The 27,246-nt window shown below is 43.9% G+C and overlaps 5 protein-coding genes across 6 annotated transcripts; 2 read left to right on the top strand and 3 right to left on the bottom strand.

Moving 5' to 3' along the window:
* Positions 1-1,558: 1,558 nt before the first annotated feature.
* LOC128306465 (ubiquitin carboxyl-terminal hydrolase MINDY-3 homolog) lies at positions 1,559-6,743 on the top strand. Of its 2 annotated transcripts, XM_053043986.1 has the most exons (6): positions 1,559-1,698; positions 1,792-2,293; positions 2,389-2,522; positions 2,616-3,201; positions 3,859-4,156; positions 4,279-6,743. In XM_053043986.1, exons 2-6 carry the CDS (start codon positions 2,074-2,076, stop codon positions 4,583-4,585), a joined length of 1,545 nt encoding a protein of 514 aa, XP_052899946.1. In that variant the 5' UTR covers positions 1,559-1,698; positions 1,792-2,073; the 3' UTR covers positions 4,586-6,743. The 2 variants fall into 2 exon arrangements, with proteins under 2 accessions (XP_052899946.1, XP_052899947.1); XM_053043987.1 differs by having other exon boundaries at positions 1,601-2,293.
* A 29-nt stretch (positions 6,744-6,772) lies between these two features.
* On the bottom strand, positions 6,773-10,863 carry LOC128306464 (uncharacterized). Its single transcript, XM_053043985.1, has 6 exons — positions 10,567-10,863; positions 10,359-10,510; positions 9,207-10,263; positions 8,976-9,127; positions 8,686-8,902; positions 6,773-8,608 (listed from the first exon to the last, which is right to left on the bottom strand). The coding sequence occupies exons 1-6, from the start codon at positions 10,861-10,863 to the stop codon at positions 6,773-6,775; spliced, it is 3,711 nt and encodes a 1,236-aa protein (XP_052899945.1).
* A 1,382-nt stretch (positions 10,864-12,245) lies between these two features.
* On the top strand, positions 12,246-13,395 carry LOC128306337 (prostaglandin reductase 1-like). The gene is made up of 2 exons (XM_053043804.1): positions 12,246-12,423; positions 12,500-13,395. The coding sequence occupies exons 1-2, from the start codon at positions 12,318-12,320 to the stop codon at positions 13,393-13,395; spliced, it is 1,002 nt and encodes a 333-aa protein (XP_052899764.1). The 5' UTR covers positions 12,246-12,317.
* Positions 13,396-13,499: 104 nt separating this feature from the next.
* Positions 13,500-14,123, bottom strand: LOC128306455 (5-hydroxyisourate hydrolase; the record flags this gene model as incomplete). The annotated part of the gene is made up of 2 exons (XM_053043975.1): positions 13,500-13,639; positions 13,737-14,123. Coding segments are annotated over 2 exons (477 nt in total), but the record flags the coding sequence as incomplete, so codon positions are not given.
* A 2,125-nt stretch (positions 14,124-16,248) lies between these two features.
* On the bottom strand, positions 16,249-21,071 carry LOC128306452 (uncharacterized). The gene is made up of 4 exons (XM_053043973.1): positions 20,934-21,071; positions 19,137-19,188; positions 16,440-17,309; positions 16,249-16,391 (listed from the first exon to the last, which is right to left on the bottom strand). Exons 1-4 carry the CDS (start codon positions 21,069-21,071, stop codon positions 16,249-16,251), a joined length of 1,203 nt encoding a protein of 400 aa, XP_052899933.1.
* Between the last annotated feature and the right edge of the window lie 6,175 nt (positions 21,072-27,246).

Here is a 27,246-nt window from a genome sequence, read left to right as displayed (position 1 = left end):
ATGATAACGCACATAAATGCGCAAATAAAATTACAAAAGAAACAACGGCCAGCATTATATTTATTCAATTTTTCAATACAATTGTTTTTGCGTGTTGCGAATAATTCGCACATATGCGGTATTCTGTTTTAAATCTGTAAATTCTGTTTTATTTTTGATATGTACGCATTCTTTTGAATTTCCAGCGATGATATAACGTTTGCTGTATACTTATCAATCGCAGGGCCACTTATTCTGCGAGTTACTGTGGATAAACCCGTAACCATGTAGCCCGCAATGGCTTTGAGTATGTAGGATTAGGACAATGATTATGTCCACTGTGTTAGTAAATTTTGAACAAATGCAATTAGGTGAAGGCTGGTCCTGTCCTTCTTGTGCCGCTTACAGTCGAGCTCAACGTGTTGATATGGTCAGGTCATCAATCCGTTTCCAGGAAATACGGTGCAGCGCTGTTCCACCCGCGGCTGCATCCAATCTCTGTCAGGTCAAGCTCGACTTGATCCAGCAAATATGATCGCTACGCATCGTGCCGAACGTATCGGTCTGGGCCACCATAAAGATACACGTTCTGCTTCGCCAAACGCTCTGCAAGTTTGTGGTTCATACTACTTCTCTCCTATCTCTCATAGTGGGCATTTGATTTTGTTAGAATCTACTATATCGTAAGCGTTCCAGATTACGAGAAGCAAGTACTTCACACATTGATCCTCAATTCTACTTCTTGAGGCTTGTTGTTTGGAAACGCTGCAATTTAAAAGTTGCAAATTCTATAAGAGCTATCAAACAACATAGTAGCCGATTCTATATTTCCGTTTTGTGAATTTAGGTCGTTGGAAACAGACAGAATACAGACCAATCCGATGGCAATTGTAGAACATAAGGTTACGGCCGCTACTCTACAATAAAGCGAAGGTCATTTGAATTGAATTTCGTTTCCCAAGACACAAACCATTTGGTGTCACGAAAAGGCTTCCATGCCAAGGTATAATATCTGAGGTAGAGTTATCAGAGAGGATTGATATTTCTCAAAATGACAGAACAGTTTCATTGGAAGTGAAGGAGAATGGAAGTAGGTTATGGTGGTACAGTATTTCTCATACCAACCATAATTGTTAAAACAATATCTGCAATCTACAAATGTTTTCTTAAAGGTTATATGCTTTTTTTTATTTATTTTAAGTCTAAAAACCAACAATCTTGATTTCGTACCTGGAAAAACAGTTTCCACATTCACATGAAACGTGTTTTACAGATTAGAAACATTTGTCAAACATTTTTAACCAGCATGAGAAACTTTGTGTTTCTAGCAATTTACTGGTTCTCAACGGCCATACTGAGAAAACTTGCCTGCTCGTTCGTTTTGGTGTTGCAATTAATATAATTTTTTAAATTAATTCTGACAGGTCTCGACGAAGATGGTTCTCAACCAAAGCGAAAAAAATCACTTTCTAGATTAATACACCTTGGTCTATGCGTAGGTCGGCAGTGGTGTCAAACTTCAAATAAACAAGATGGCTTCTCGCAAAACTCGTTTACGTCGCGCCTTCTTTAACATACATTCTAATCGAGTGTCCGAATGACCATTACTTTACCAACGGGCTTCGCTTGAGAATTGTTTCTCAATTTAGTGTGTAAAATGTTTCTGTGTGTCGGCGTGTGTACGTGTACGTGATTAAGTTTGGTTTGTGTGCGCGATTGGTACGTGTTTTTTGTGTAGTGTTACCTTGAAATCTCAGCTCATCATTTCTAATAACATCAATTTCAACCCTCAATACTTCGATCAACATACAGCTGCAGCGCTGCACCCGATGCAGTTGTTCCTGCTCCGTGTGCTTCTGTACCGTACTGCGCTGCAGCTGTAGCTTGTGGCAGATCTACTCTGCCTCCGTCATCGTAACTAACGGTCTGTGCCAGACCATTTTTCAGCATTTTTGACTGCTTGTGAGAAAGGGAAGTTGCAAAAGTGCTTCCATATCACGGTACTTCGGTGCGTGAGCCATCAAGTTATCTCAAGTGCACAAGTACGGCGCACTTCCAAACGCAACCCCACGGCGCACCCGTCAGCTGCAGTCGATGGGAGAAAACCTGGCACCGGCGTGCATCGCCACGACCGTAGCAACGACAGGAATAGAACAGGCCGAGGCCGGGTCATCCGGTGCAACGGTAGCTAGTGGTAGTTACGAAGATGGTGATGGATCGGCTGCCAGTGCTAGGAAAGCGGTGTCGAAAAAGTTCTTTTCTCTCCTCTGGGGCGAAAAGATAAAGCATGACGTGTTTCGAAGATGGTTGCAAGGTAAGCTGTGAAGATGGGAAATGGAAACGACGGGGAAGCAGTTGAGCGACTTGTAAAATATACTGTTTATAATGTTTCATTCGTCTTACCTCCAGGATTCTCTTTCAGTGATTTCGAACCATCCGCTTTGGTGCAGCGCGATGGTGGACCCTGTTGTGTAATAGCCCCGGTCCAAGCGTACCTGCTGAAGATACTGCTCATGGAATCGCCGGAACATGGTTTCAATGAGGTAGGTTTGTCATATGTTTATCAAGCATTATGAATGAGAAAATGAAAATGGAACATCACTAACCTGTTGTTTGTCGATCCTACAAAAATGCAGCTTACGGCAGACAAATGTAAAACGCTTCTGATACAAGCCGTCTGCCAGATACTGATGAAGTGCAAAACGGACGTGTATCGTATCGTGACGCTGGAAGACGATAGCGACAATGGATCGATTTCAACTACAGCAACCAACCAGAGTGTCGAGTCCACCGTCGATGAAGCGGGTTGTTCTGGATATTCCCTACAACAGCACGATAGCAATGAATCGCACCGTCCTGGGATAGACACACACGATGCCGCACTAATTCACCCATCGGTAATAGAACGGGCAAAGAGTATATGGACGTCGGAGGCATTTCATGAACGAATTCGGTTTCGTGAACATAAACACATCGACGATGTTCACAAGTTCTATGTGCAAAATTTTCACGTGCTGACGGACGAATGCGGTGTACTGTTATTGCTCTATACTGTGCTGCAGACCAAGGGGCTAGAACACATCTTGTCCGAGATGTCCGATCCGAACGAATCGTTGATACATGATACGTATGGTTGCGGAAGCCAGGCGTTGATTAACTTGATGCTGACCGGACGTGCAGTACCACATGTGTGGGATAACGAGCAGGATGTTGGAGGAATGAGTAAGTATATGAAATATTAGTTAAAAGGAAAGGATAGTTTAGTCTTAGCTTTAAATGGGCAATCCTAAACCCAATTTTGAGATTTATGGTGTCGTTTACGAATAAATGACTGGACATATTTTAGCCTACATACAACATTAATTTAATCACAAATTACACATACAGTTATCTATAGTGCCCGCAATTAATGGTACTTTGTATAACAATTTTCACGGATCATTCCGGAATCACGAATTAGTTCGAGCCGTAATCGAACCTACCGATCAGATTAGAACGGAATTTCCCTTGACTTGAACCGTACTGCGTGCAATAATATGAATTGCTCTAGGTTGCTTACGGATATTTCCACCCCGGTAAGCGTCCATTCAATTTGAGGAAAAAATCAAAAAGGTATACAATCGGTTATTTTGATATTAGGTACTTTCCCAACTCCTCGAATAACATATTTTTTATAATGAAAACACAAATACAAATTTTATAATTTATTGCTGCCAGATACTGTGCACTAAGATTATTATTCCATGCACAACTTATCATTATGATCATCACACCCCTTTATTCTAAACTACGTTCGTTTGTTAAGGACACTTGCTAAAAAAAGAAAGCAACAATGTTAAAAAAACACTTGTTTTCCGTTTCTGCTTGATTTATTTTCAGAGCTAAAAGGCATTAACCAGCAGTCCGACATTGGTTTTATTACTGTAATGGAACAGCTCCAGTACTGCACCGTTGGTTTCTTTTATAAAAATCCAAAGAACCCCGTGTGGGTGATGGGCTCCGACACTCATTTGACAGTGTTGTTTAGTCACGAGAAACGGCTTGTGTCGCCGGAAACTCCCGGCGAGATAGCCCGCCGCGTCTTTCGCCAGTTCGACCCTGATGAAAGCAACTTTATACCGAGTGCAGTGTTGCAGGACGTTTTGTGTGCATTGGAACTGGTCAGCGAGCCGGAGTAGTAAGTACTGCAGTTAATATTCCACAACACTTTTTTGTTTCTTTCCACTGTATCGTATCGTCACCATAATTAACTTTCTTCCACTTCCACTACTCTTTCCCACCTTTCTACACTTCTTTCAGTGTGGAGTTGATGCGGAGTCGACTAGATCCGGAAAATCTCGGTATTATCTTACTAAACGCGTTCATGAGTGAATTTTTCCCGGACGAGAAAAAATCCACGCCGGACACATTTGATTTGCTACATTACAATGGTATCCCGAACTCCAACTATGGCAACGTGGTGAAGTACAGCAGGGGTCAGGCGGTATTGCTGGAGAGTGATGTGCGAATGTGCAATCCCTCCGATCCGATGCTTACATGTTTGCAAACCAAATGGCCCAACATTGAGGTGAATTGGAGCGGCCACCGGACACCCTCACTTAATTGATCCGATGTGTTTGATTTGCTACCAGATGCCGAATCCCAAACCCCGCAACCTGTTTTGGTCAATTTCTTCTCATTTCTATCCTTATGTAATTGTTCTATTCTCTATTTTCCATCCTGTTCTTATGTGCTCTCTGCCATCAGTACCAGTAATTGGATAACAGATCAGTCCGACTTCTCGTAAAATTGCTAGGTGCATTTCAACGCAGGCTATTTTTTAGCGTTTTAGTAACAATTTTGTTACCGTGAAGATTACCGTTTGTTTGCTCTTCAACATCAGGTAGATAGCAATACGGCCTGGTCGTCTCTTCCGAAGTAGGTTTCGATAGGTTGCATCAGGAAGTCACATTGAAGTTTCATTTGATGCATATGCAAATTTATTTTTTGTAATTGCCGTTGTCATGGAACTAGCACATATTGCAGTTTCAATGCTCTTTCCCATGACTTTTGGTGGTCATGCCTGTTTGAATGGTTGTAAAAAGTAGTCATCGTGTTAAACATTACATATTTTGGTGCAATCGAAATGTAAATTGATGTGCTGTTAGAATAAGCTTTTCTTAACTTGCAATATCCTTTTAATAACATTATTTGCATGTTTTTTTTTCTTAACTTATTGCTTATTGGATGGAACTCTAATGGGACAATGTTTCGATGTTAAGTTGAATACACCGAAGATAACAGATCGAATCTCAGGTGGATCAGCCCATTAGAGCAAGAATATGTTAACGGACAACTTGTTGAAAATATGTCTATTCAGTCATTACACCGGCAGGCAAGGTCCTAGCAGGCCATTAAACCAAAAAGAAAAATCTTTACTGTGCCGGGCATCAAAGTGCAAATAATAGATTTTGAAATTCATGTAACTATCGCACCGACATTCGGCGTTTTTCCTTCAAACATACTCATATATTGTGTTTGTTTTCCGTGCAAATTGTTTTGAATAAGACCACCGCATGCAATACGACTTCCTCCATTGTATTTATTAGTCTTGCTACTGTGCTTGCTACTAATAATTTATTTTATCTGCCTGCATCAATGACGAGTGGCGTTGTTTTAACTTCTTCTCCCTTCTATCCTTGGCCCTGTCCTAGGACTATCCTAGCATTCTAATAATCTCTCATATATACTTACCTGTGGCCTTGCGCTTTACGTACAAGCGTTTCGCGAGAAATCTCGATGGGGTAAAAAAGCAAACAAACAAAAAAGGAATGCACAACTTCGTAATCGAATAAAATGGTTGTGTTGTGCAACATACTCGCGAGTCAGTATAGGTAACAATTTATTCAAACGAATCGATGTATTGCGAACAATGGGTAAAGCCATTTATTTCGGATCGGTTTACCGTGCGGATATCTCTGTTTCATTGCATCCTTACAACCATTAAGCACATACTCACCATTAAGGTTAACCATAGCTGCAGCATTTTCCCTGACCAATCCATAGACGAAAGTTGTATAAACTGATCCTCTTCCCATTTAGTCAAAATGTCAGCAACGCGACTGTGGAGACGGTTAATGCAAATGAACAGCCTTGGAGAAAACCGATGCGACTCCTCTAAATCCAAGTTCTAAAGTCTGTTGAGAATACACTATGATAAATATGATACAAAATCGGACTGGTTTTTATTACTTATTATTTTTAAGATTCAGTGGTTCGGCCCCACCGCACACACGGTGCCGAGCGACATGTTTATTGCAACAATCGAAATAGAATAAAATCTTTTTTGAATCGAATATGCACACGGCTTTTACGCGAATAGTATTCAAATGAAGGTTTCTTGTTTTTTTTTGTTGATCGTAATTAACTCATAATCGCTGTTGGTCGTTGTCGTGGCTCTGTACATAAAGTGGTTCACTATCTGAACTGAATTATTAATGGGAGGGGGGCGGTCTCGGTCCCGTCGAGATTTGATCCCCGAACGGATCAGCTATAGTATTGTGCGTTAACGACTTTAGATAAAATACCTGTGAAAAGAAAATGGACTCATATGAATCAGATTCATAAATGAATAATGCTACCGTGAAGTGTGGAAAAGTACGGTTCCCTTACAAGTCGCGCAATGAGTAAGTGTTGTTGAAAGGGATTTAGATAGATAATAGTTTGAGAATGCATGCATAGTCTAAACTTATGTTTTTTTTCTTTTTGTGTTTCATGTTGCTGAGCTGAACTCCTGGACTACTAAAACACTGCTTCACTCTTCGGTTGTATCCTGATCTAGCAGCTTGTTTATATTCATGATGTTTTTAGTGCTCCACGGTTCTAGCGGATCTGGCGGCGAACCGGTACCATCGTCGGGCCTGGTTCCCGCTGTAGTGCGCCCGCTGGAACCGCCTCCAATGCTGCCCATAATTGGGGCGGACTTCATGCGTTTGTCCTGCTTGCCATTACTGCCACCGCCTCCGCCAGTGCTCTCGTTGGAGTTATCGGGTGAAATTTTATTATGCTTACCGCGGCCCAAACCATGGTGACTGTGTTCTCTCTGATGCGATGATTTCCGCGTCTTGTGATGCTGTTTGCTACTGCTTTCGCTCGAGTTCGCGTCCCGATCGCGCACAGATGAGCCACGACTGCGCTGATGAAACTGCTCCATGCGCCGATGCAATTCCTCTACCGTGACGGCGTCTTGTTCCGCTGCTTCGCCCGGTGCCATGGTGCCAGGCGTACCCGGTGCTGCCGATGTGGGATCGTACAGAAGACCATCGGTCTGCCCTAACTTACCTGCAAACTGATCGACCGGGCCCCGCTGATCACCTTTATCTTCCCAGGCTATCATAAATAATGGGTGCTGGTCGGTTTTGCGCTTACGCGAGGTACTACGCGATACAGCCGATTTCGCACGCCGGATAAGGGATATTTTGCCCAATACCGGTTTCTCTCCCGCCTCGCTGTCCGTATCTTCGAGCGCCTCGAGCGTTTTAAGAAATTCCCGTTCGCGCACAGGATCAACCACGTCCTTTGGGTTCTGAAAGAGCGTTAGCTGGCCCAGATTCTGTTGCTGCGTTCCTGCCTCGGCTGGTTGTTGCTGTGCTGAGATCTGATGCTGCTGAGGTGCTGGATCTCGCCGATAGAGAGTCCCGGGTGGTGGCATTGCACTGATGTCGATCTCGTGCACGTGATCTAGCGTCGAGGCATCGATGGCGAGCGTTTTGACATTTTGCGCGTAATTTTCGTCCACCGAGGCGGATTCGGAAATAATCACCAGCTCACGCAATGGATCTTTATAATCCAGTTTCGCCTCCGGTCCCAGACTGATCGTTGCAGGTGCGCTTGCCGTAGAGTGGCGTCTCGTCGCTTGCTGTCGTTGCGGTTGCTGTGGTGGTGGTGGTGGTGGTGCTACGGACCCCGCTACTGGTGGTTTGACAGCAGTTGGGGCAACCGTTGTGCCCGGAACCGCAGTAACGGAAGATTTCCTAGCCGTAGTCGTCGTCGTGGGCGGCACTATCGGACACACCGTATCCGTGCTCACCATCACGATGTCCTGCGTGAACGACATCACGTCAATGGCAGCGGTAATAGCGAACGGATCGCCTAACAAATCATCCATCTCGCCCGGTCGCTTCTTCTTGGCGATCTTCGCTGGCGATGTGATGGACGATCGGCCCCACATAATGCGCCGCAGCTCTTCCCCTGTCATACCACGCTTCTTCAGCTCGTTCAGCGTGACGCGCAACACACTTTTCCAGTTGCTAACCGCGCCTTTGCGCTGGCGGGCACGCGTTTTGCTTTTGCTCTTGATCACCATAACGCCACGCGTCTCGTAACGTGGATCATCTGACGGCCCGAGCCCAATCGAGTACTCCTCCAAGTAACGCTTGGCGTCGTCCTGCGTTACCGCACGCTCGAGATTTACCACGATCTTGGCCCACTGTTTCATGCCCTCCTTTTCTGCCTGCTCGATAACATAGGCGTAGGTATTGCCCATCATAGCAATCAACATGTTGAGCAGCAGAATCGGCACAAAGATCATGAAAATAACAAACACTGTCTTTGCCAGGTTCGGGTACGTGGTGAGATTTAGATCAGCGTACTGGCGAGGAAAGGGAAAGGTTCAGTTTGATAAGCAAACGGCACTCGGAACAAACGTAAGCAAGTGTAGATACTAACATCATAATCACCAAGTGTGGTCTGAAACAGTGCCATCCATGTTCCAAAATAACTACCGAATGGGCTATCCTCCGCATTTGGATGACCTTTGTAGAGGAAGTAAAATGCTTGAGAGAAGCCAAACAGTACGATCATGTAGATAATGCCAAACGTAAACATGTCGCCCGTGATCATGGAGAAGATCATCGTCACGAACGGACCGGTCAGTCCAATAGCACTGAAGATGATAAATGAAAGACGATTAGAATTACCAAATGGTCTTGCGGTATTGTGGAATCATTTGCAATTACCCAGCAAAGAACATTAGCAAAAACCAGCTGCCCGGCACTGCAAACAACAAGATAGCTTCCTCTGTCTCCGTATCGCCCATCATGCGTAGTGGAATACAGGCTAGAATCAGAATGTTGGATATGAGAAAAATCGCTTTTGCCGGTGCCTGACCCTGTGGAGGACAACAAAAAACAAATCAAATATCATTTAATGTTGAAATTTTTGGTTTCCTGTAAGACTGTACACATTACCAACGACTTGAGAAATGAGAAGAGGCCCTGGTTCTTGATCTCATCACCTTGCTGCAATACCACGTAGCTCAGCACACCCATTACTGTCGCGACTTCAAAGCCGTACCGCACCCAGGTGGTGAAATCGATTTCTTCGCCACTGTCTGGGTCTGCTGCGTCGTCACTGTCCGTGCCATCATTTAGCGAGGTCGATAGATCACCTGCGCTCACACTGTCGCCACCGTCGTCATCATCCTCTTCCGAAAAGACACGCACTGGACGCAGATACACCGAGCAGGACAAACAAAACAGGTGAATAGCAAGGATTAGCAGTCGCTTTATGAACTGATTGCGTGCGAACGTTTTCCATTTTTCGTCCAGCAGACGCTCCACGATGCCACCGTCAAGCATGTTGAGATGTTCCTCCTTCGTGCCGTTCAGGATGATGAACAGTGCCGAGTTCCAGTTGGTGCTGCCGTCCGGCATTAGCGTATCGAGTGCGTTCAGCGGGTAGCCCGAACAGGTGATGTTACTGTAGCGCCAAAATTCACGCGCCGATAGTTCCAACATCTCGCGAAACACCTCGTCTCGGCCGAGTCGACAGGCGAGCGTGAGCGGTGTTAACCCGGCCGCATTGACGATGCCATTCTTGCACGGCAGCTTTGGATGGCGAAGAGCGTACCCGAACATGTCCAGCTTGTCGCACACTACCACCATATGCAGTATCATGTTACCAAAGCTATCCTGTGCGTTAGGGTCGGCGCCACACTCTAGCAGCAAGTTGTAAACCGATTCGTTGGCACAACAAGCAGCCCAGGCGAGTGGATATTCCCCGAGGTATGCAAGACCTTCGTAGTCGGTGGTCTTGACCGGTCGTAGACCCTGCTGATCGCGCGGTAGAAAGAATCGTCCCGTCGCACGTTGTGAAACGTCCGCTCCTGCGTCGATGAGATCGCCCACCAGCTCATTATTGCTATACGCGATGGCTAGATGAAGAGCGCTTGCACCAAGATACTCCTCGCCCTCCATCACATCGATGGCCTGTTCCGGAAAGACTCGCAGCAGTATCCGCGCCAGTCTGTGTCCCAAGTAAAATGCGTAAAAGAGTCCATTTTGTTACATAGAATTGTTTCACCCTTCAAACAAGCATCATCCCGCAAAGCGAGTACGTACTTGGTGTGAATTTTCGTGTCGCAAATAATTAACACGTGCAGCAAACTTTCGCCCAATAGGCCCCGGTACTGCATCTGCCAGCAAGCTTTATGGTCGACCCACTTACTGAGTGGATCGTGGGGCGAAAGGGAAGCCTCTATCGGAATGATGACCTACCGCAAAGAACGTTAAAAGAGCGCCGATGCAAGAATTGTGCCGAATCGCTTACCTCATGGTTATCCATATACTTCCAGCGCAGATATTCAGCTCGGTTGATGATTTGACCGCGACCCTTGTTGTACATGAATACGCCAAACTGTTCGCGGATCAGCTGTTCTACCGCTTTCTGGCCACCGATCTGGAAGGCATCGATTAAATCTCCGCCACGCTTGTAGTTGGCCATCTTGTACAGCAGACATTGGTTCGAGGCCGAAGCGGACTGCGATATTACTTGGTCCAGTATTGCGCCACCCTGCGGAATTTTACGCTTTTTGCGACAAAAGCGTAACGGATCGAGGTGCACCATAGTTCGGTCGCCTTGCCTATCACTAGTTTAGTAAGATGTTTTAAAAATTCCTACACTTGCTGTAAGCGATTTAATAATATTTATTCTTCGTACAATGAATCACGAACTTCCAACAGAAATGTTCAACTGTTTAATGCCGTCGGATTCGAAGCGAATACTGCTTGCGTAATTCGCAACAGTTTTCTGTAAGGTCGTCGTCTGCATGGCAACGTGTGTTCGATCCAACATCGAACCGAAGCTCCGGTTTGGTCTAAGGAAGCAGCTGTGATGGCAACCAGGACCAAACAGTCTCAGCTACATTAGTTCCGCATAATTGCGAATGAAACATTCCAACTAGGACATTTTCAATCAAGCTTTCAATGTAATTGAAGCATGACTTGACTGTTGACTGTTATGCAACATAATCTTTTTTTGTCGGATGGAGATAAGAGTAGTCAAAGTTAAGATAACGAAATCAAAGGAAGCTCTTTGGCGTACTTTTCAATTTCATTGAGAGTTTCGAGGGTTGCTGGAATCGAGCACCGCAAGGTAGAAAGGTTTGGCATTTATTTTGTCGGGGTGTTTATTTGTACGATAAGAATATTGTTTAGATCTGCATACGGCCTGGTGTGTTCACGAACAATCGTGATTGTTCGTTCTGCTGCATTAGAAGAGCATGTCTTTTTAATCCAAAATCAGTGTTACAGGTGACTATGGTGACTGATGGTGCTTTTATTAATTACTATAATTGAAACAAATAATAGTTAAATATAAAAAATGGAATTGTCTATTGAAAATACCTTGGAAAAATTAGACATGAGGTAACGTAAATAGTTATACTTCAGGGAGGTTCACAATTTGCTTAACAGCATTTAATGCTTTAACAGCATTATCTATTCTATTTTTTAAATAAACAATTAAACAATTTAGGATTAATACATCAATATCCGACATGAGACTTAATCATTATCTAACTATCAAACCTACCTTCTTACCTTCGAGATTACTGTTTTAAAAGTTCTTTCAATCCCATTTCAAAGTGAATTAAGTTTTGAAAAGAATTTTAACGCGAAAACCCCCATTTTCGGACCAACATAATTTAAGAATAGCTTATCACGCACTAGTTTGTGTGTAGAATCACAGTAGATTTTGATTGCTGTGCAGTAGAAAATCACTGACTCACGCAGATCATTTAATTCTTATCACAATGTTATTTTCTATTCATCGTTGACTAATTACGATAGACGAAACTGAAACTTGAAACAGATTACCTTACCTTTTTATTCAAACTCGTTGGCATTACAAAATGGAGATAGCAGACGCTCAATATTAGTGTGTACGTGTTATCTTTGAACACGGTTGACGGCACTGTTGATCGATTTATATTAAGTTGTGTGCAGAACACCGGCACTGTAGTAGTCTCGATTCGCCTGTTGCCAGTTCATCGTCCTGTTCGTCCAGTATATACAGCAGCAATGGTGGTTGCACGAAAGTGGATTTACGTGAAGCCCTTCGAGGGACTGCCGAAAGACGAGAACTTCAGGCTGGAAGAGGAAGTTTTGCCAGAACCAGCAGACAATGGTATGGACCGACCACGATTTGCTGAAATGCGCTTTACATATATTACAAAAGTCTTATATTTCTTTGTTCCTTGCAGAATTTCTCGCCGAGGCTGAGTTTCTAAGCGTCGATCCGTACATGCGCCCGTACATGGCGAGCTATCCGGCTGGATCGCTGATGATTGGCGGACAGGTGGCAAAGGTAACGGCAAGTCGTAACGCTAGCTATCCGGTCGGTTCGTACGTGTTCGGTAATTTCGGTTGGCGCACGCACACCATCGTCAGTCCGGATAAGCAGACGGGCGATAGCAAGCCGTACGTTTTGCCCTCCTTTGGGAAGCATCCGCGGTCGCTCGGTGTCGGCATACTCGGCATGCCGGGCAATACGGCGTACTTTGGCTTTCTCGAGCTCTGCCGACCCAAGGAAGGCGAAACGGTAGTCGTGAGTGGGGCTGCCGGTGCGGTGGGTAGTGTTGTTGGGCAGATAGCGAAGATCAAGGGTTGCCGGGTAGTTGGTATCGCCGGTACCGATGACAAATGTGAATGGTTGCGGCAGCTTGGATTCGATGCGACCATCAACTACCGTAAGGTTGGACAGGCCGGGTTTGCGGCTGCCTTGAAAGAGTCCGCCCCGAAAGGTGTGGACTGCTACTTCGACAACGTGGGTGGATACATTTCGGAGGCTGTGCTGGGACAGATGAACCTGTACGGGCGCATTTCTGTGTGTGGTACGATCTCCAACTATAATGATGCACGGGTGCAGGTGTCCGACCCGCAGCGTGAGTTCGTATTTAAGCAACTCTGCCAGGAAGGTTTCATCGTGACCCGCTGGGCCAACCGATGGATGGAGGGTATCCTGCAGAATCTCCGCTGGATCGAGGAGGGCAAATTAACCTACCAGGAAACGCTCACGGAGGGTTTCGAGCAGATGCCGAAAGCCTTCGTAAGCATGCTCACCGGTGGAAACACTGGTAAGGCGGTGGTAAAGATCTAGAGCGAAAGCACAACAATCAACCAGTTCAGGATTTTATTTGGATGGAATAAAGCCAACAACGGGGTGTTGTGAATGGCAATCTGCCATCGTTTATTAAACATGGTGCATTAGTGGAGTTATAAATGTGTGGAGTGTTTATTGTTCAGATTACATGCTATGAACCACGGTACGTTGTGTAACCGAACGGATTCAGCAACAGCGGTATATGATAATGTTGTAATGGATCGGAAACGTTGAACACGATCTGTAACGGGAAAGAAATTGTTTTTGTAAATGAATGTTATGTCGGCATGTGTGTGTGTATGTGCATGTGTGTGTGGAGAAAACCATTGATGACTTACCTCAATGAAGGGATACAGACTTTCGACACTGCGTCCACGGAAGTACGGCCCCACATCGAAATGTAGCTTATAAACACCCTTCTCTAGTGCCGATTGACCCTCAGTGAAGAAGCTCCGGAAGCGTCCATCGCTGTCGGTAATGCCCGTACTGATCTTGGTCCAGGTTTGGCTGGATGTACGGTAATGCAGCGTCACCGGTACCTCCGTCGCCGGCTTACCGCGCGTTGTATCGAGAATGTGCGTCGAAAGCTTCTGCATCGTTTCCGTAGCGTTACTGATGTCAGTGTGAAGGTTGTTGGTGATAGTTGTTACTGCCGCCGCAGCCGAGGGCACGGCATCAGTGATAAGCAGAACCGTCAGAAAAGCGGGCAGTGTTGCCAGCAATAACGTGCGCAAGTGAATTATATGTTTGCCGATTTATGGATGTAAGTAGAATCTGCTTCTGGCTACAACCAATCCGCAGGCCGCATCGAGGTGGTGTTGGTTGCTACTAGATGTGTTTGCGCAGACTAGACGATGCTGCACGTATTTATACACACAGCAAGCATCTCTAACAATACCAGCAAAGTGGTCAATATGACTCGCATGCTTATCTTACAGCATTTCTATTAGAAGTTCCAGAACATAGAGAGCGATGATAACAATATTCAGATGCATTATGTTCAACCTCAAGCCATATTTGGTGGATGCACACGTATGCAGCAACTAATGTTTAGCTACCATTCTGCCTGTTATCTTATTTTGTTTTGCTCACTCATTTCCCTTTGCTTGTTATCAATATTCGGTTCGTTTGTCTCACATACGCTTCTGTCCGTTTCTTCTGTGGACGCTCGGTAATCTTCTAATCGATTTCCCTGATGATGCCACATGTTAGGGCATATTGGTAGAAGCTTCTAGACCAGGGGTCTACAAACTTTTCAGTCCACGGTTCGCATTGGCTGAAATACCGTAGTTGGCGACCATTTACACATTATCTTGCGTGCCGCAGACCGTAGTTTCGAGACCTCTGTTTTAGACGCATCAATCTTATCGTACGTTTCGATCGGAAAAAGTTGTCGCACATCATGTTGCGAATTGTCGTGAATGGTTAACATCTTATCAATTTTATATGTTATTGATAATATTTTCTCTCTCTTGTTATATGTTTTATGTTTAATTAGAAAAAAATGTTAGTTTTCAATATTCAGGGTGCGAAATGGTTCGCATATTTAGATCGTAATATATCATATGATTAAATGATAATAAAGTGCCAATTGAACACTGAAAATGCTTAAAATATATAGCGATACGTGGGATAATAAAGAGAAGCAAATTTTGAAACAAAGTTAGAGCTTTAGTTTTACGTTCCTTTTTTTCGATTTGAATGGCCAGGTGTCTACTTATTTTACCACGTTAACGGACAGTCAGTCCATGTTAAGGGGGAAATAGTCTTTGCTTGGTGCTTACGGGATTTGCTTTCGGTCCTGTCGTATGGGATCGGTGCCGCTACCTAATACACCACTAGGCCGCTCAATTTTATTTCATTTTCACAAGAAAGAAAAAGCCGTGTTGCTATTAATGGATAAGTTGTTAGTAGACGATATATAGATAACGTCTGTATATATGTAGTATAATGTATATATATATATAGTAGACAATATATTGTACTGGCACATACTTTTTTGAATGTTTTAAGTGATATGCGATATAAAATGCTCAAATGTCCATTGAAACGGACATAATTCCTGTCTTGTTGGATCATTTAAGCCTTTTTAACAAATCTTTTTTATGTTTAGGGTTGTTCCTTTCCTGTTTAATTTTTTTTATGAATATTAGAAGTTTAGCTTTGTAACTGGTGTTGGTAATTGGCTTAATACGTTTTTTTTTGTTATAGATTTTTCTGCTTAATAAATGCGTTTACCGTTTTGTTGTTTTTGTTTACCGATGTGTGAGATTCCAATTGTTTTTTTAAATGAATGATATGTTCGATGCAGTTGTCTGTTATATGTAAGTTTTTTTTCCGAGGCGACTCATGATGACTACCAGTATTAAAGGTATGAAAGAAAAGATAAGATAAAAGTAAATATCAGAAAATAGGGACAGCGGAGCAGTTTAAACAGGGACCGTTACAGGTCTGTTCCTATATCCATCATTTCAAGTTTAAGCCGAAGATTGATGTCATTTTCTAAACCCAACAGAGATTCAACAGAGAGAGAGAGAGAGAGAGAGAGAGAGAGAGAGAGAGAGAGAAAGAGAGAGAGAGAGAGAGCAAGAGAGGTAAGAAAGAGAGGGGAAAAAAAGAGAGAGAAAGGGTTACAGAGAGAGAGAGAGAGAGAGAGAGAGAGAGAGAGAGAGAGAGAGAGAGAGAGAGAGAGAGAGAGAGGGTGAGAGAGAACGAAAGAGAGAGAAAGAGAAAGAGGGGGAAAGAGGGGGGAGAAAAAGAGAGAGAGAGATGATTTGTGTATTTCCACATGTAGAATTTTTAGATCTCTGCGACAAGCTTTTCTTCTGCACATGGATATTGACACGCAGTTCAATCAAGCGTACAGTGCAGAGTCTTGCTTTCCTGATATTGCTTACCATAATCATCGCCACTCTTGTAAGACACAGTTGGTTCCGTGGTTGACTGACGGCTTGTACTTGGAATTGGTTCTGACTGCCTGTTGCTACGTGTTCCTCTAGCGATAGTAGACGTATCCGACTGCAGCGACGGGATGTTCTGACGACTGATGGATGGCATGTTCTGACGACTGGTGGATGGCATTGGTTCTGCATCGCTGTTGAATGAGATCGGGCGTTTGGGTAGCGGAGGAGGTTTCGATTCTTCCTCATTTAACAGCCCGGTAGAAGAATCAACCGACAACGTTGCCCGACGAAAGGTGGTCGGATTTACACGGAATGGTTTAATGGTTGTTGGACGGGTTGTGCACGCTGACAGTTCAGATGTTTCGCCAGATGTCTGACGGCTGCTGGACGGCATCGATAGTGATAGTTCGGTAATCGACACGCCGTTGGACACTTGTTCGGGTTGTGCTTCAGCTGCATGGCTGCTGTTGGACGAAATCGGATCAGAAGTTCTGATGGCTCGGTACGGTTCGCTGTAGGACGGATCTCGCGGTTCAAACATGCTAGCATACCGTACATTCGGCGGAATCATCACTTCATTGCCGGTGTTAGAGCCCGGATTGACAAAACGATATGTGTATCGGTCGTTTCGGCTCACTTCCATTATCCCATTGTTACTGGGCGGGCTACGACGGAAGCTTCGTACACGGTCCACCTGGTTGCTAGTGGTACTCTCACGGTCCGCCACGCGATTCATTTGCTTCACCTTCGCTATCAGGAGGAGTAAGGCCAGGATAGAGTGCGAGACTAGTATGCTGATGGAAAGCACGCGATATGCCAGCTCCATGTCTTCAACCATCATGTGCACGATGATCCCGGTAATTGTCAAAAAGAGACCAAACGAAGCCAAAAACACCTGCTCGAGTACAAGCATCAAGCTGTGTCTAGCGGCGCGACCAACTAGCTGAATCATCAACAAGGATGCGTAGGTGACCATGCCTGTGATTGCCAGGAACACACTCATTTGCACTGTCGAAAGAAAAGAATGTTAACAGAAATTAAAAAAGTTACAGAAATGAAAGCACTTCCGAAAGCTTCAACGAAAGATGAAAAGTTGGATGAAATCTTTCAACTCGCTGCACTATGGGATCAGCAAGCGACATGAATAGTTGGCGTCTGAATGTCCGTGACCGAACCATAGTGAACCGAGTTGAAAACTTTCAAGAGGTTGAGATACACTGACAACCAAAACAAAAACACCCTATTCCTGGCAACCGCACTACCCGGGAAGCTGCGAACTTTAAAACCGAGAAACATTTTAATGCGCAATCCGATATCGATGTAGCATTCGGTTGAAAATTAATCTTACTCTTCTAGTATCTATTACTATCCTTCAATCTACCAACATCAGGACGCGTCAGTTGTCCCTATAATGGAGGCTCATGAGCATCACCCTCTACTAGACATTTCCATCGTTCTATCATGTACTCAGGCTCAACCTCTGGGATTCTCTCATTCACTCCCAACTCGTCCTCGATAGCTCAATTAAAAAAAATAGGTTACGAAAGATTCAACAACATCCTCTCTCATACGAACTGGTGTGCTTTAAAACAAGCTCTTGCATTGATAGAGCAACCTCCCCTTTACACCAATAAAGTGTGCTCTGCTCTAAATACCTGCACTCCAACTTTTCGTCACGCCTCCTATCCTCCTTGGTCCGATCATAGGTTGCGCGCGTTCAACAGAGACAAGAATCACTTGTTTCGATTATTTAGTCGTTATAGATCGGATCATTATAAATGTGCCTATAGATATGCATTCTCCGCCAACGAATATATAATAGATCTTGTCAACGCATGTATCTGGGAAGATTCCAGCTCCGATTCCCCTACAATCCTCGTTCATTCTTGGGCTTTGTCAATGATCGCCGTGGTGGCAGTTCTTTGCCTTCTTATACGACTTGCAATTCATCCTCAGCTGATATTCCTCCGCAGATCTGCTCTTTATTCACCTGCCACTTCACTTATGCTGACTCTATGATTGATCCTGATTACATTCTTCCTGAACTGGCTTATACGTCTCACAATGTTTTAAACGTTGACTCTATCAGTATAAGTGTTTCAGGGAGTTATGGATGCATTGTTGAGAACCCTAAACCCTCTTTCTGTCCAGGCTTTGATGGGATACCAGTCTCAATCGTAAAACAAGTTGTTCTAGTTTAGCCGCTCCGTTGAGCCGGCCTTTGGGATAGAAATTTGAAATGTTTCACGCTTTCAAACACAGTGAAACATTTCCGTCGAATTTGTTTCTTCAATAATATCAGCTATAAAATAAGATGAAAAGTTACGGATTTTGACATCAGTTCTAAAATTTAGTACAACATGTACAGTCCTAAATTTGGGTTTCCAGTAAAAAGTCGACTCGGGAAAGTCGATTTGGGTTGAATGTATGCGCCTGCTAGTTATGCAACTTGCTGAACAGATCTGTTGGGTTTGGGTATTAGCTTTGGCATTGGCGAGTCGATATTGAGCATCTGTATAGCAAATTGCATAACTAGCAGGCGCTTAGTTTCAACCGGGGTGTTTTTTGAGCGATGTAACGCTTGTATGTGAAAGAGACTTGCATGAAAAAGATGGCTAACAACATTTTCATACAAGTGGTTTAAGCGTTTTTAAATTGATGATGAACTTCGTAGAGAAGCATTGAGTTGTTTGGGAAAGTCATTGATCAACTACGGCAGAATTATTGAACCATAAAGATGAATGTGATTTAATTGAAAAAGATCATTCTAATTTATCTATGTTATTAATTTATGCGCTATTATAATGCATCACAAAAACCGGTCATATTACTTACCCGCGATATCATCCGTCCCGAAAATAATTGCCGGAAGCTTCGGCAATGCATCCTGTAATGAATAAAGTATGTATTTTAATATATGAACATTAGCCAATTATTGTCAGGTGAGAAAGTGGTTTTAAATAAATAAAAACTATGCCAGATTAGCAAGAGAATTTTGGACAAGATTTTTTTTTTGTCGTCATAATGGAAAAATAAATTAAAAAGGGGATTTATTGGGAATTGGGTTCTTTGGTAAGCATTCGCATTGAAGGTAACATAGAAGAACCAATGCCGAAACTTTTACCTTGGAGCTGTCAGTGACCCACTGACTGTACTGGGATGAAGAGATCATCTTCTTGACGCAGACTTTTGGTGGTAGCAAAAGTGCCCTGAGAGTAAAAGTATTTGCACCACCACTTGGCGCGTAACTTTGGGTCGTACCAGTCTGGTACGTTTGGTTGAGATTCCAACGGAGCACACATTGCATCGTAAAGCTTTACCCTGCGGTCTTGAAGTCAACGCAACGAGGGAAAGAGTGGGGCTGCTGCTTTGTTATCTTTTCCAAGATTCGGCCGCACGGTGAAGGTCTGGTGCAGAGTTTAAATGTAGCATCTTACATATTTACAACCTTAACCCCATTTTTGTTGGGGTAACAGGGGCATCTGCACCAATACCATGATCGACCTGAATGATTCGACTTGCACCACCTGCAGTGAAACGTTCGTTTTCAGTCGAACATGGGTCGAACATTATGGGACGTTATTGGGCAGATCGATAGAAGCGGGTGGTGGTGATCAGTGCTGCTCGTTTATGGTAGCATTAAGGGGAAAGTTAATGTTTGTGTTACGAAGCATAAGAAGAAGCGTTTTATGAACATGTTTGCTGTTTCTGCCAAAATCAATTCCAACAAAAAAAAATCATCGTGGGGTTTTTTTTATGAACAGTGAATTGGGACTCTTCTTTCCCTGCTATGTTGGTGCCCTATATCATTCGCGCTCGTTATCGTTGATATATGATATTGACTCGCGAGACTGTTTGCTCTTGAATGAGCTAGAAACATCTGCACGCACACAATCGCACACACAAACAAAAAGGGGTTGGTAGACCACACTGTTGCGCGCTGAATACAAGGGAGATGCTTCAGAGCGTCAAAGTTTGCTGCAGTACGTAATCACTGGATGACTCAACCAACTGTTGGTTCAACAAGAATAGGAACATTGGAATGTAATAAAATCATTTATTTATCGTTAGAATTTCCAGCGCTGTATCGGCAATGCTGTGACTATATGCCTACTATACCTATACAGCGAACGACGTACGTGTGTGTTGCGCAGAGCACCACATGACGTAGATTTCTCATTGCTCTGTGCTGTGCTCGTTCTAGCTACCGGTGAAGGCTATACGCAACGCGTCTGCGGTACATGCGCAATACGCCCCCCCATAGGCATTGGATAGCACAGCTGCTAAGCGTATATACGCATACAGATTGGTGCGTGCGAGCAACTGCTTAATTGGATCGGTTTTTGAAGCAATCGATAGGGCGGAGCATTGTGCATTGGGTGCGTGAGTTGTTACGGTCTATGTACGTGACGTGACGCATCACGCTGCCGACCGCTGTGAAAAGAGTCTATTACGATTGCAGGTTGGTGGTGTTGGTTTATGCATTTCTACCACCGTATTATGAAAAGAATATCCAACTGAGCACGTTTATTCGATGCTCTTCAATGAATGGGGACACTTTTATATTACCAATTGGCCTTTTTATCTACTAAAGATTCGGATTGTGGAATAAAACATTCTTGACCTCCTTACATTGTGGATGTTCTTGGCCGATATTTCGAAGTAGTTTAGTGTCAACTTTAGCTGAAATTCTAAATCATTTATCAGGTTCAGTTGGAACACTACAAAGCTAAATATGAACTCTTGCCAATATTCCACGCTACGATGCATCATAAGCAAAAATTGCAAAAAAGAACTGCCAACATTTGCTTGACCGTTCGGAAGCGAACAGCAGCTTAGTTAGAAGAGTCAGAATTGGCAGTTGCGTGTTGTATGCGTAAACGTTGCAATACGGCAACGTAGCAAAAATCGCCAATGCACCAAGATCCATGCGGTACTCAGATGCATACGTCGTAAATTAACTTATTGCTGAAGGCCTCAGACAAACGTACTCGTGTGTGTTTGTTGTTGTAGTTTTAACACCCTTTCAAACTCTCTCCCCCCCTCTCACACCCTGCTCCCCCTTCTCCCCCCCTCCCACCCATCAAACTGAGGTGTGCCCCGTCTGTGCGTCAGCCTAAGGTGTTGCAAGCGCTGCCGTTGAACAATTGCGACCCTTCCTTCGCCTTCATCCGTTTGACGCCCTTGACCAGTCCGGTACCTCGGTTTTTCTTCCCTTTGTACAGTTCCCACACATTCTCGGGGTTTCCCTTTTGCACACGGCTATACTGTTTGTTAAGGGTTTTGTTGCTGGTGCTCGCTCTCCGTTGCACTACGCGAGATCGGCACGTTGGTGCCGGGTGCAACCTGGATGCACTCGACAAACCGATGCATCATTCAATGATGAAAATGGTCGCCCATGGTAAGTCGACCGTAAGACACACAACTACGACAAAAAAGAAGATTTCTTAAAACCTTGAAATTCCGATGGCATTTATCAACCGCCGTGAACATCGTTTGCTGCAACAAGCAGTAGTTCTATCAATTTATTCTGTTCCCCCTGTTCCTGTTGGTGGACTCTCTCTCTTTTTGATTAATTATTATTAATAACAGTTTATTGTACTGTTTAGATTTCAAATTTGGCTTGTAATGATTACCATTACCAGCTACACGCACACCCGCACACACGACGCTCATTTTGATTAATCTTATCTGATAAACCTGGCATCGAGCCAGTCGCATTGCTGCGTTTCTGTGTGCCTTTCGGCATGTGTTTGTTTCCCTTCTAAATGGTGCAGCGGACGGTACGGATTGGTCATGGGCCCAAGTCTGATGAGATCAGCACCGAAAGGCGGAGTTTTGCATTACTTTGTACTACAAAATGTTGCAGCGCGCGGCTTCTTGAACGAATATCGTACCAAAAGCGAGTTATGGCAACAGGCCGGGGTTTAAAGATGGTTTAGAAAGAAAAAAAAGCATTACCAGAAAAAAGATGTTGCATTATTGTTGGCACTAGAATTTGGCAATCGACGAAAGTATTGCATCAATAATTCAGCTTGAGGTTGAGTTTAAACATTTCATAATTCGGTCAAACATACAGAACAAACATTGTCACAAATGCCATCATTATTCTCTACCCGCTTATTAATAGAAACACAAAATTGAGTTTCAATTAAAAACTGCTAATGTACAGATTTATGAAAGCGCTAGAATACACATAAATAAGAGTTAAATATTTCAAAACAAGTACCTTAACAAAACTCAAAACGGTTTTGTAAAGCAGGAACATTATGCATATAAAAGCAAAAAAGCCAAATTATTGTAACAAATACACAAATAGTAATATCTAAACAGTAAAAAATCACGTAAAAATACTAACGTAATGTGAATTTGTTTTGCTTAAAGTAATTATCGCCTCTTACATTTTTTTTGGGTTAAACTTTTCATGAAAATGAAAGTTAAGTTCTGTTATATAACTTTATATTATATAATATTGTATTGTAATATGTTATATTTAATCGTTGTTTACTGGTTGTATTATATAATATACTATCTATAAACTATATAATAAACTTTCAACTATCTCCCCCCACTGATCAAATTATTTACTGTAAATATACACTAATGTACCATTAAGCGATAAATCAAATGAATGCAATAAAATGGGAACTCGGTAGTTAAATTGTAGAGCAGTTAAACAATAGGTTGTTTGTCAGGTGCTACAATCGCTTCGCTGCTACAGGTGGTCACTGTATCATTCACTGTCGAGCAACCCCCGTCCACACCTACCAACACCATGTGAACCTGACGACTACAAAAGACTGCACCGGCTGGGTTGTCCGGTGTCTTTCTAATGCACACTTCATCATACCAACTTCAACAAAGCAAAAACTTTATAAAACTCGCCAGTCCTCCAATATCTTTTCACAAAAACGGACCCAACCTGCATCGTAGCATTACGACTCCCCACGATCGCCTATCGCAAAGCGAATCGAATCCCATCCCCTATCGCGTTATTATAACCTACCTGATTGATGAACTCCGTTATCGGTGCGGCGGTATTCATTTGTCCGGATATTTTCACACACCGAAGAAAGAAACTAAATCTGAGTGAAAACACAACGATTCACAACGACCAAACAAAGGGATCCAATCACTTCACCGAACAAAGATTGTAACACGTTCACACAACTGGTTCAATGCAGATTTTGCGTCCACTTCGTAACGACACTTGCGTTCAAATGGAACCTGTCTATGAAGCCGACTAGCGCTCAGTATCCTACTTCGTGCGTTCGCTGAGTGCAGTTGCTCGCTCTAACTCGGCAGATCGCGGCCCGCGTTACTCATCGCCTACATCTCCAGCATATGCAAAGCTGCGGACGCTGTGTGTGTGTGTCGAGGGGGAATGAGCATCGTGGGAGCATGGGAGCGATGCTTAGTACGCCTTAGAAAACTGCGCTGTGCTATAGAGCTGTAAAAGTGTGTTCGTATCGTTCCCGGGGTCCGGCAGGACTCATTCCTCAGCTGAATGGATGATATTGTTCCACAGTCTAGTACGCAACACGCACATTTGCTCAACTGCTGGTTGCTGGGTAGCAAAAACAAAGCAAAAAAAACACCCCTATTTCCTGTGCAACCCCAACCTCCCCCCTCCAGCCCCCCCTTCTCCACCACCCACCACTCCCTCCAACGCAGTGTTCGTACGTTTGGACGATTCTCTATTCACGATGTGTTGAAACTACGCTTCGCGGGAGCTGAGAGTAACTATTTCATTACACTAAAACAACCAGCGTTGGTGCCGTCAAATGAGCAAAAATGTTAGATAAATTGATCGTTTTCTAGATCGTTGTTTATTTATTATTTTTGTGCTCGTAAACGAACATTTAGTTTAGACATCTATTGCAAAAATTGCAAACATAACAACGTATTGTTAAAATTATTTTGCATCTAAAAATCTATACGGGATTTCAGACAGTCAGCGGCTCGTACGGTTTTCTTCCAACAGTAGGGCTGGGAATACTCTCGCGAGATAATAAACACATTCATGAGTACGTTTACAAACAAACTGATAAATTATGTCGGATTTCGCCACACACCAAAAACAAGTTTAGGAATGTTTCGAATAGTAACAATGTGGCAAAATCTTTTTGTTAAAAAAAAGCGAAATTCGGTTTGAACACAAGTTGGTAATTTTGCACACAAAACAAAGCGAAATAAAAATGAATGGCAACGAGCCGTTGTCGATCGTCAAGGTTGCTGTTAATGTGACAAATCAATCGGTACTCAGGGATGGGAGAGTTGTCGCCCGATTAGTAAAGCCCTTCAATCTTTAATGACGTTCGCGCGCTATGGTACACGTGTGCATCCGCAACGTGTGCATGTAATAAAGTTTAATTAGCAATATTAGCAATTAGCAACGAGTTGATTGATGTAATAAAACAACAAACAAAATTTTATGATAATTTGGACAGTTCACAACATTTTTTCCATCATGTATTGCGTAAGTAACTTCACTAAGGGGTTACAAGAAGTTTTCCAATCCCAGGGCGTGATTCGTACAGGCAAGTGAAGCAATGCATCACGCGTGCCTGAACTGTGATGTCACGATTAAAGTGTCGTTTTTACGGTAGCATAGGCTTACAACCAATAAATGTAAAAACACATAAAAACTCCCCCAGTCCACTCACTGCTTGAAACGGTTTCATTGTTTTAATTATCGTGTCATAAAGTCATTTTGGTGCCAGATTTGGGCGGCAACGTCACCCCCTTCATTATGCTGCGTGAGTGAAACGTATGCGACGATCATGCTTCTCTGCCTCGATCGCTCGAAACGATGTGGAAGAGTACGGCCGTTTGTCCCTGAACCCGATCGTACCGTGCTTCCTGTTACGAAGCGGATACGATTTGAAAATTTACGGCCGACCGTTCAACGGCGACGAAGCAAAAAGCTTCACCCTACCGTTCAAGATCTTTCCGTTTTCCACTCGTCCGGTGTTCGTTCCGTCCGATGCGATGCGTGCGTCTAAAACAGTAGTATTATTGAATTTTCATTCTCTGCCTTCACACTGCCTGTTTCGTTCCAGTTGCGTTCGGAATGTGTTTCATGCTCGATATTTTTCCGTACAGTTGACGTAATTCGTACTTCTGGAACTGATTATACGGTTGATGGGTGCTGCTTCGTTCTGGAATGGAAGGATTTTACGACGCACTAATATTTGATTTATCGGAAGAACTTATGTTTTGGAGAAGAACACCACAACCACAACGTAGCAATAGAAAAAAACACCCTTAACGATTGAACAGTTTCGATCGTACTGTTTTGTTTTGCTTCATTGAAGAACAACGCCGAACAACGGGTAGAACAATCGAAAGCATGCACCAGTCATCAATATTTAAGAAACTCTCAATCAACTCCATGATGTTAGGTTATATAAACTCTATTTATTGCAGTTTGTTTTCTAAATATTCTTGCCCATCGGTTGGGGTGTTTGTAGATGGTGGCAAGTGTTGTTGTAATGTGAGCCGTTGGATGTTAGCGTCCTCGGAGCCGTTGGCAGATTCTGGCCAGTGCGGATTGCACTCGATTCAGCCAGCGAGGTCGGCTTCTGTCTGCTGCAGGTGCTACCGGTGCTGCTGCTGATGGTGCTGCCGGTTTTGCTTTTACAACTCGTGTATTAGGCCGGCTGTGTATACAATCAAGCAGATCCAGATGACGGCGACGCTGTACAGCATCAGCATCATGAGGTACGCGACGAACATGAGCACGCCGAGCACTCCGTAGTGTGCGTACGAATACGCGATTGCGAACCCGGCCAGTATGCTGACGCACAGCATTTGGGCCAGGTTTGGGATGCGGATGTCCTGCAGGACGAGCATCCAATTCCGGCGGCGTGGTATCATCGCCATCCCGTTCCTCGGCGATGGGTGGCAGCGGCACGAATGTACGCAGCGGCCGCAACGGGATCGGGCGGCTATTCTTCGCAAGAAACACCCGCTGGCGTTTGGGTTGCTTGGTTCCGATGGCCAGTCTGGCTGGGTGGACCGTGCACTAGCAGACAGCGCCAGAAACCTCCCCACGCTGGTTGGATACGGCACCGGTGTAACGCGCCAATTGCGCACAAAAGCTACCAGAAACAAACCGTACTGGGCGAGGATTGGCAACGGAGTAAAAGTTGGGATAGCTGGCACCGTTTGTTTGCTCGAAAAGTACGCCACAGCCCTTGGCGGACGGACGTGGTAACCGTGGTAACCGGAGCGTTCGCTTCGCCTCGGCTTAGACGCGTGTGAGCGAACGCATAAACGCACAAACACTCACTGCGACGAAAGAACAAAAAATAGTCGTCGCATTCTCGTCGGTCGTTGTGCTAAAAGTGAGTTACTGCACGGTGGGAAGAATGGAAACATGACGTCGGCTGACGCTGCTTCCAGACAAAGGTTCGTTAACGGCGCAATAAAAAGAGGTGAGCGAACGGATCGTCTCCATGCCAGCGCACGCATGAACATGCAGGACGGTAGCGAAAAACCGTCTGCAGTGCATAAATCAAATGTAGAATAAAAAACCGAACCAGCAGTCCACGGAATTGAGACGTTGGGGTAGGCAACGTGTTACGTGTTACCGGCAGACCGGTGGGGTTCGATCGTTTCGATGGTAACAGCAGACGGTGCCACCCATTGGCTAATTTATTTGCATGCTTACTATCAGAACTAACTTTAGTCAATTTCCAAGTCAAGACCTTTTTAAAACGTTTAAATAATCCAATTTTTTCTGAGGTCTGAGTCAAAGACAAGCTTTTTCTGGGGTTGGCAATAGTGCAAGTAGTGCATATTCTTGCATTTCCCCAACTCCTATTGCAGCATATTTTTGAGTTTGTTAAACAGCATAAAGTAAAACATGTTGTTTATTTATTTTATATAACTTCCTGTTATGCCTTGGGGTTCGGACGGATGGACGCGGAAGCACACGATC

This window comes from Anopheles moucheti, chromosome X (assembly GCF_943734755.1).
Source record: "Anopheles moucheti chromosome X, idAnoMoucSN_F20_07, whole genome shotgun sequence".
NCBI classification, from domain to species: Eukaryota; Metazoa; Arthropoda; class Insecta; order Diptera; family Culicidae; genus Anopheles; species Anopheles moucheti.
Note: the sequence above shows the minus strand (reverse complement) of the source record. Positions and strands in the feature narration are given on the sequence as shown.

Coding starts and splice junctions, on each gene's coding strand:
- LOC128306465 (XM_053043986.1), top strand. CDS start 2,074: ATGGGAGAAAACCTGGCACCGGCGTGCATCGCCACGACCGTAGCAACG. Junction 2,294..2,388: donor GTTTCGAAGATGGTTGCAAG/GTAAGCTGTGAA, acceptor TCTTACCTCCAG/GATTCTCTTTCAGTGATTTC. Junction 3,202..3,858: donor GCAGGATGTTGGAGGAATGA/GTAAGTATATGA, acceptor ATTTATTTTCAG/AGCTAAAAGGCATTAACCAG.
- LOC128306464 (XM_053043985.1), bottom strand. CDS start 10,863: ATGGTGCACCTCGATCCGTTACGCTTTTGTCGCAAAAAGCGTAAAATT. Junction 8,903..8,975: donor TTGCTAATGTTCTTTGCTGG/GTAATTGCAAAT, acceptor TATCATCTTCAG/TGCTATTGGACTGACCGGTC. Junction 8,609..8,685: donor CCACACTTGGTGATTATGAT/GTTAGTATCTAC, acceptor TTTCCTCGCCAG/TACGCTGATCTAAATCTCAC.
- LOC128306337 (XM_053043804.1), top strand. CDS start 12,318: ATGGTGGTTGCACGAAAGTGGATTTACGTGAAGCCCTTCGAGGGACTG. Junction 12,424..12,499: donor GCCAGAACCAGCAGACAATG/GTATGGACCGAC, acceptor TGTTCCTTGCAG/AATTTCTCGCCGAGGCTGAG.
- LOC128306452 (XM_053043973.1), bottom strand. CDS start 21,071: ATGCATCGTAGCGTGGAATATTGGCAAGAGTTCATATTTAGCTTTGTA. Junction 17,310..19,136: donor CGGGACGGATGATATCGCGG/GTAAGTAATATG, acceptor TTCTTTCGACAG/TGCAAATGAGTGTGTTCCTG. Junction 16,392..16,439: donor GAACATGCCATCCATCAGTC/GTCAGAACATCC, acceptor CTATCGCTAGAG/GAACACGTAGCAACAGGCAG.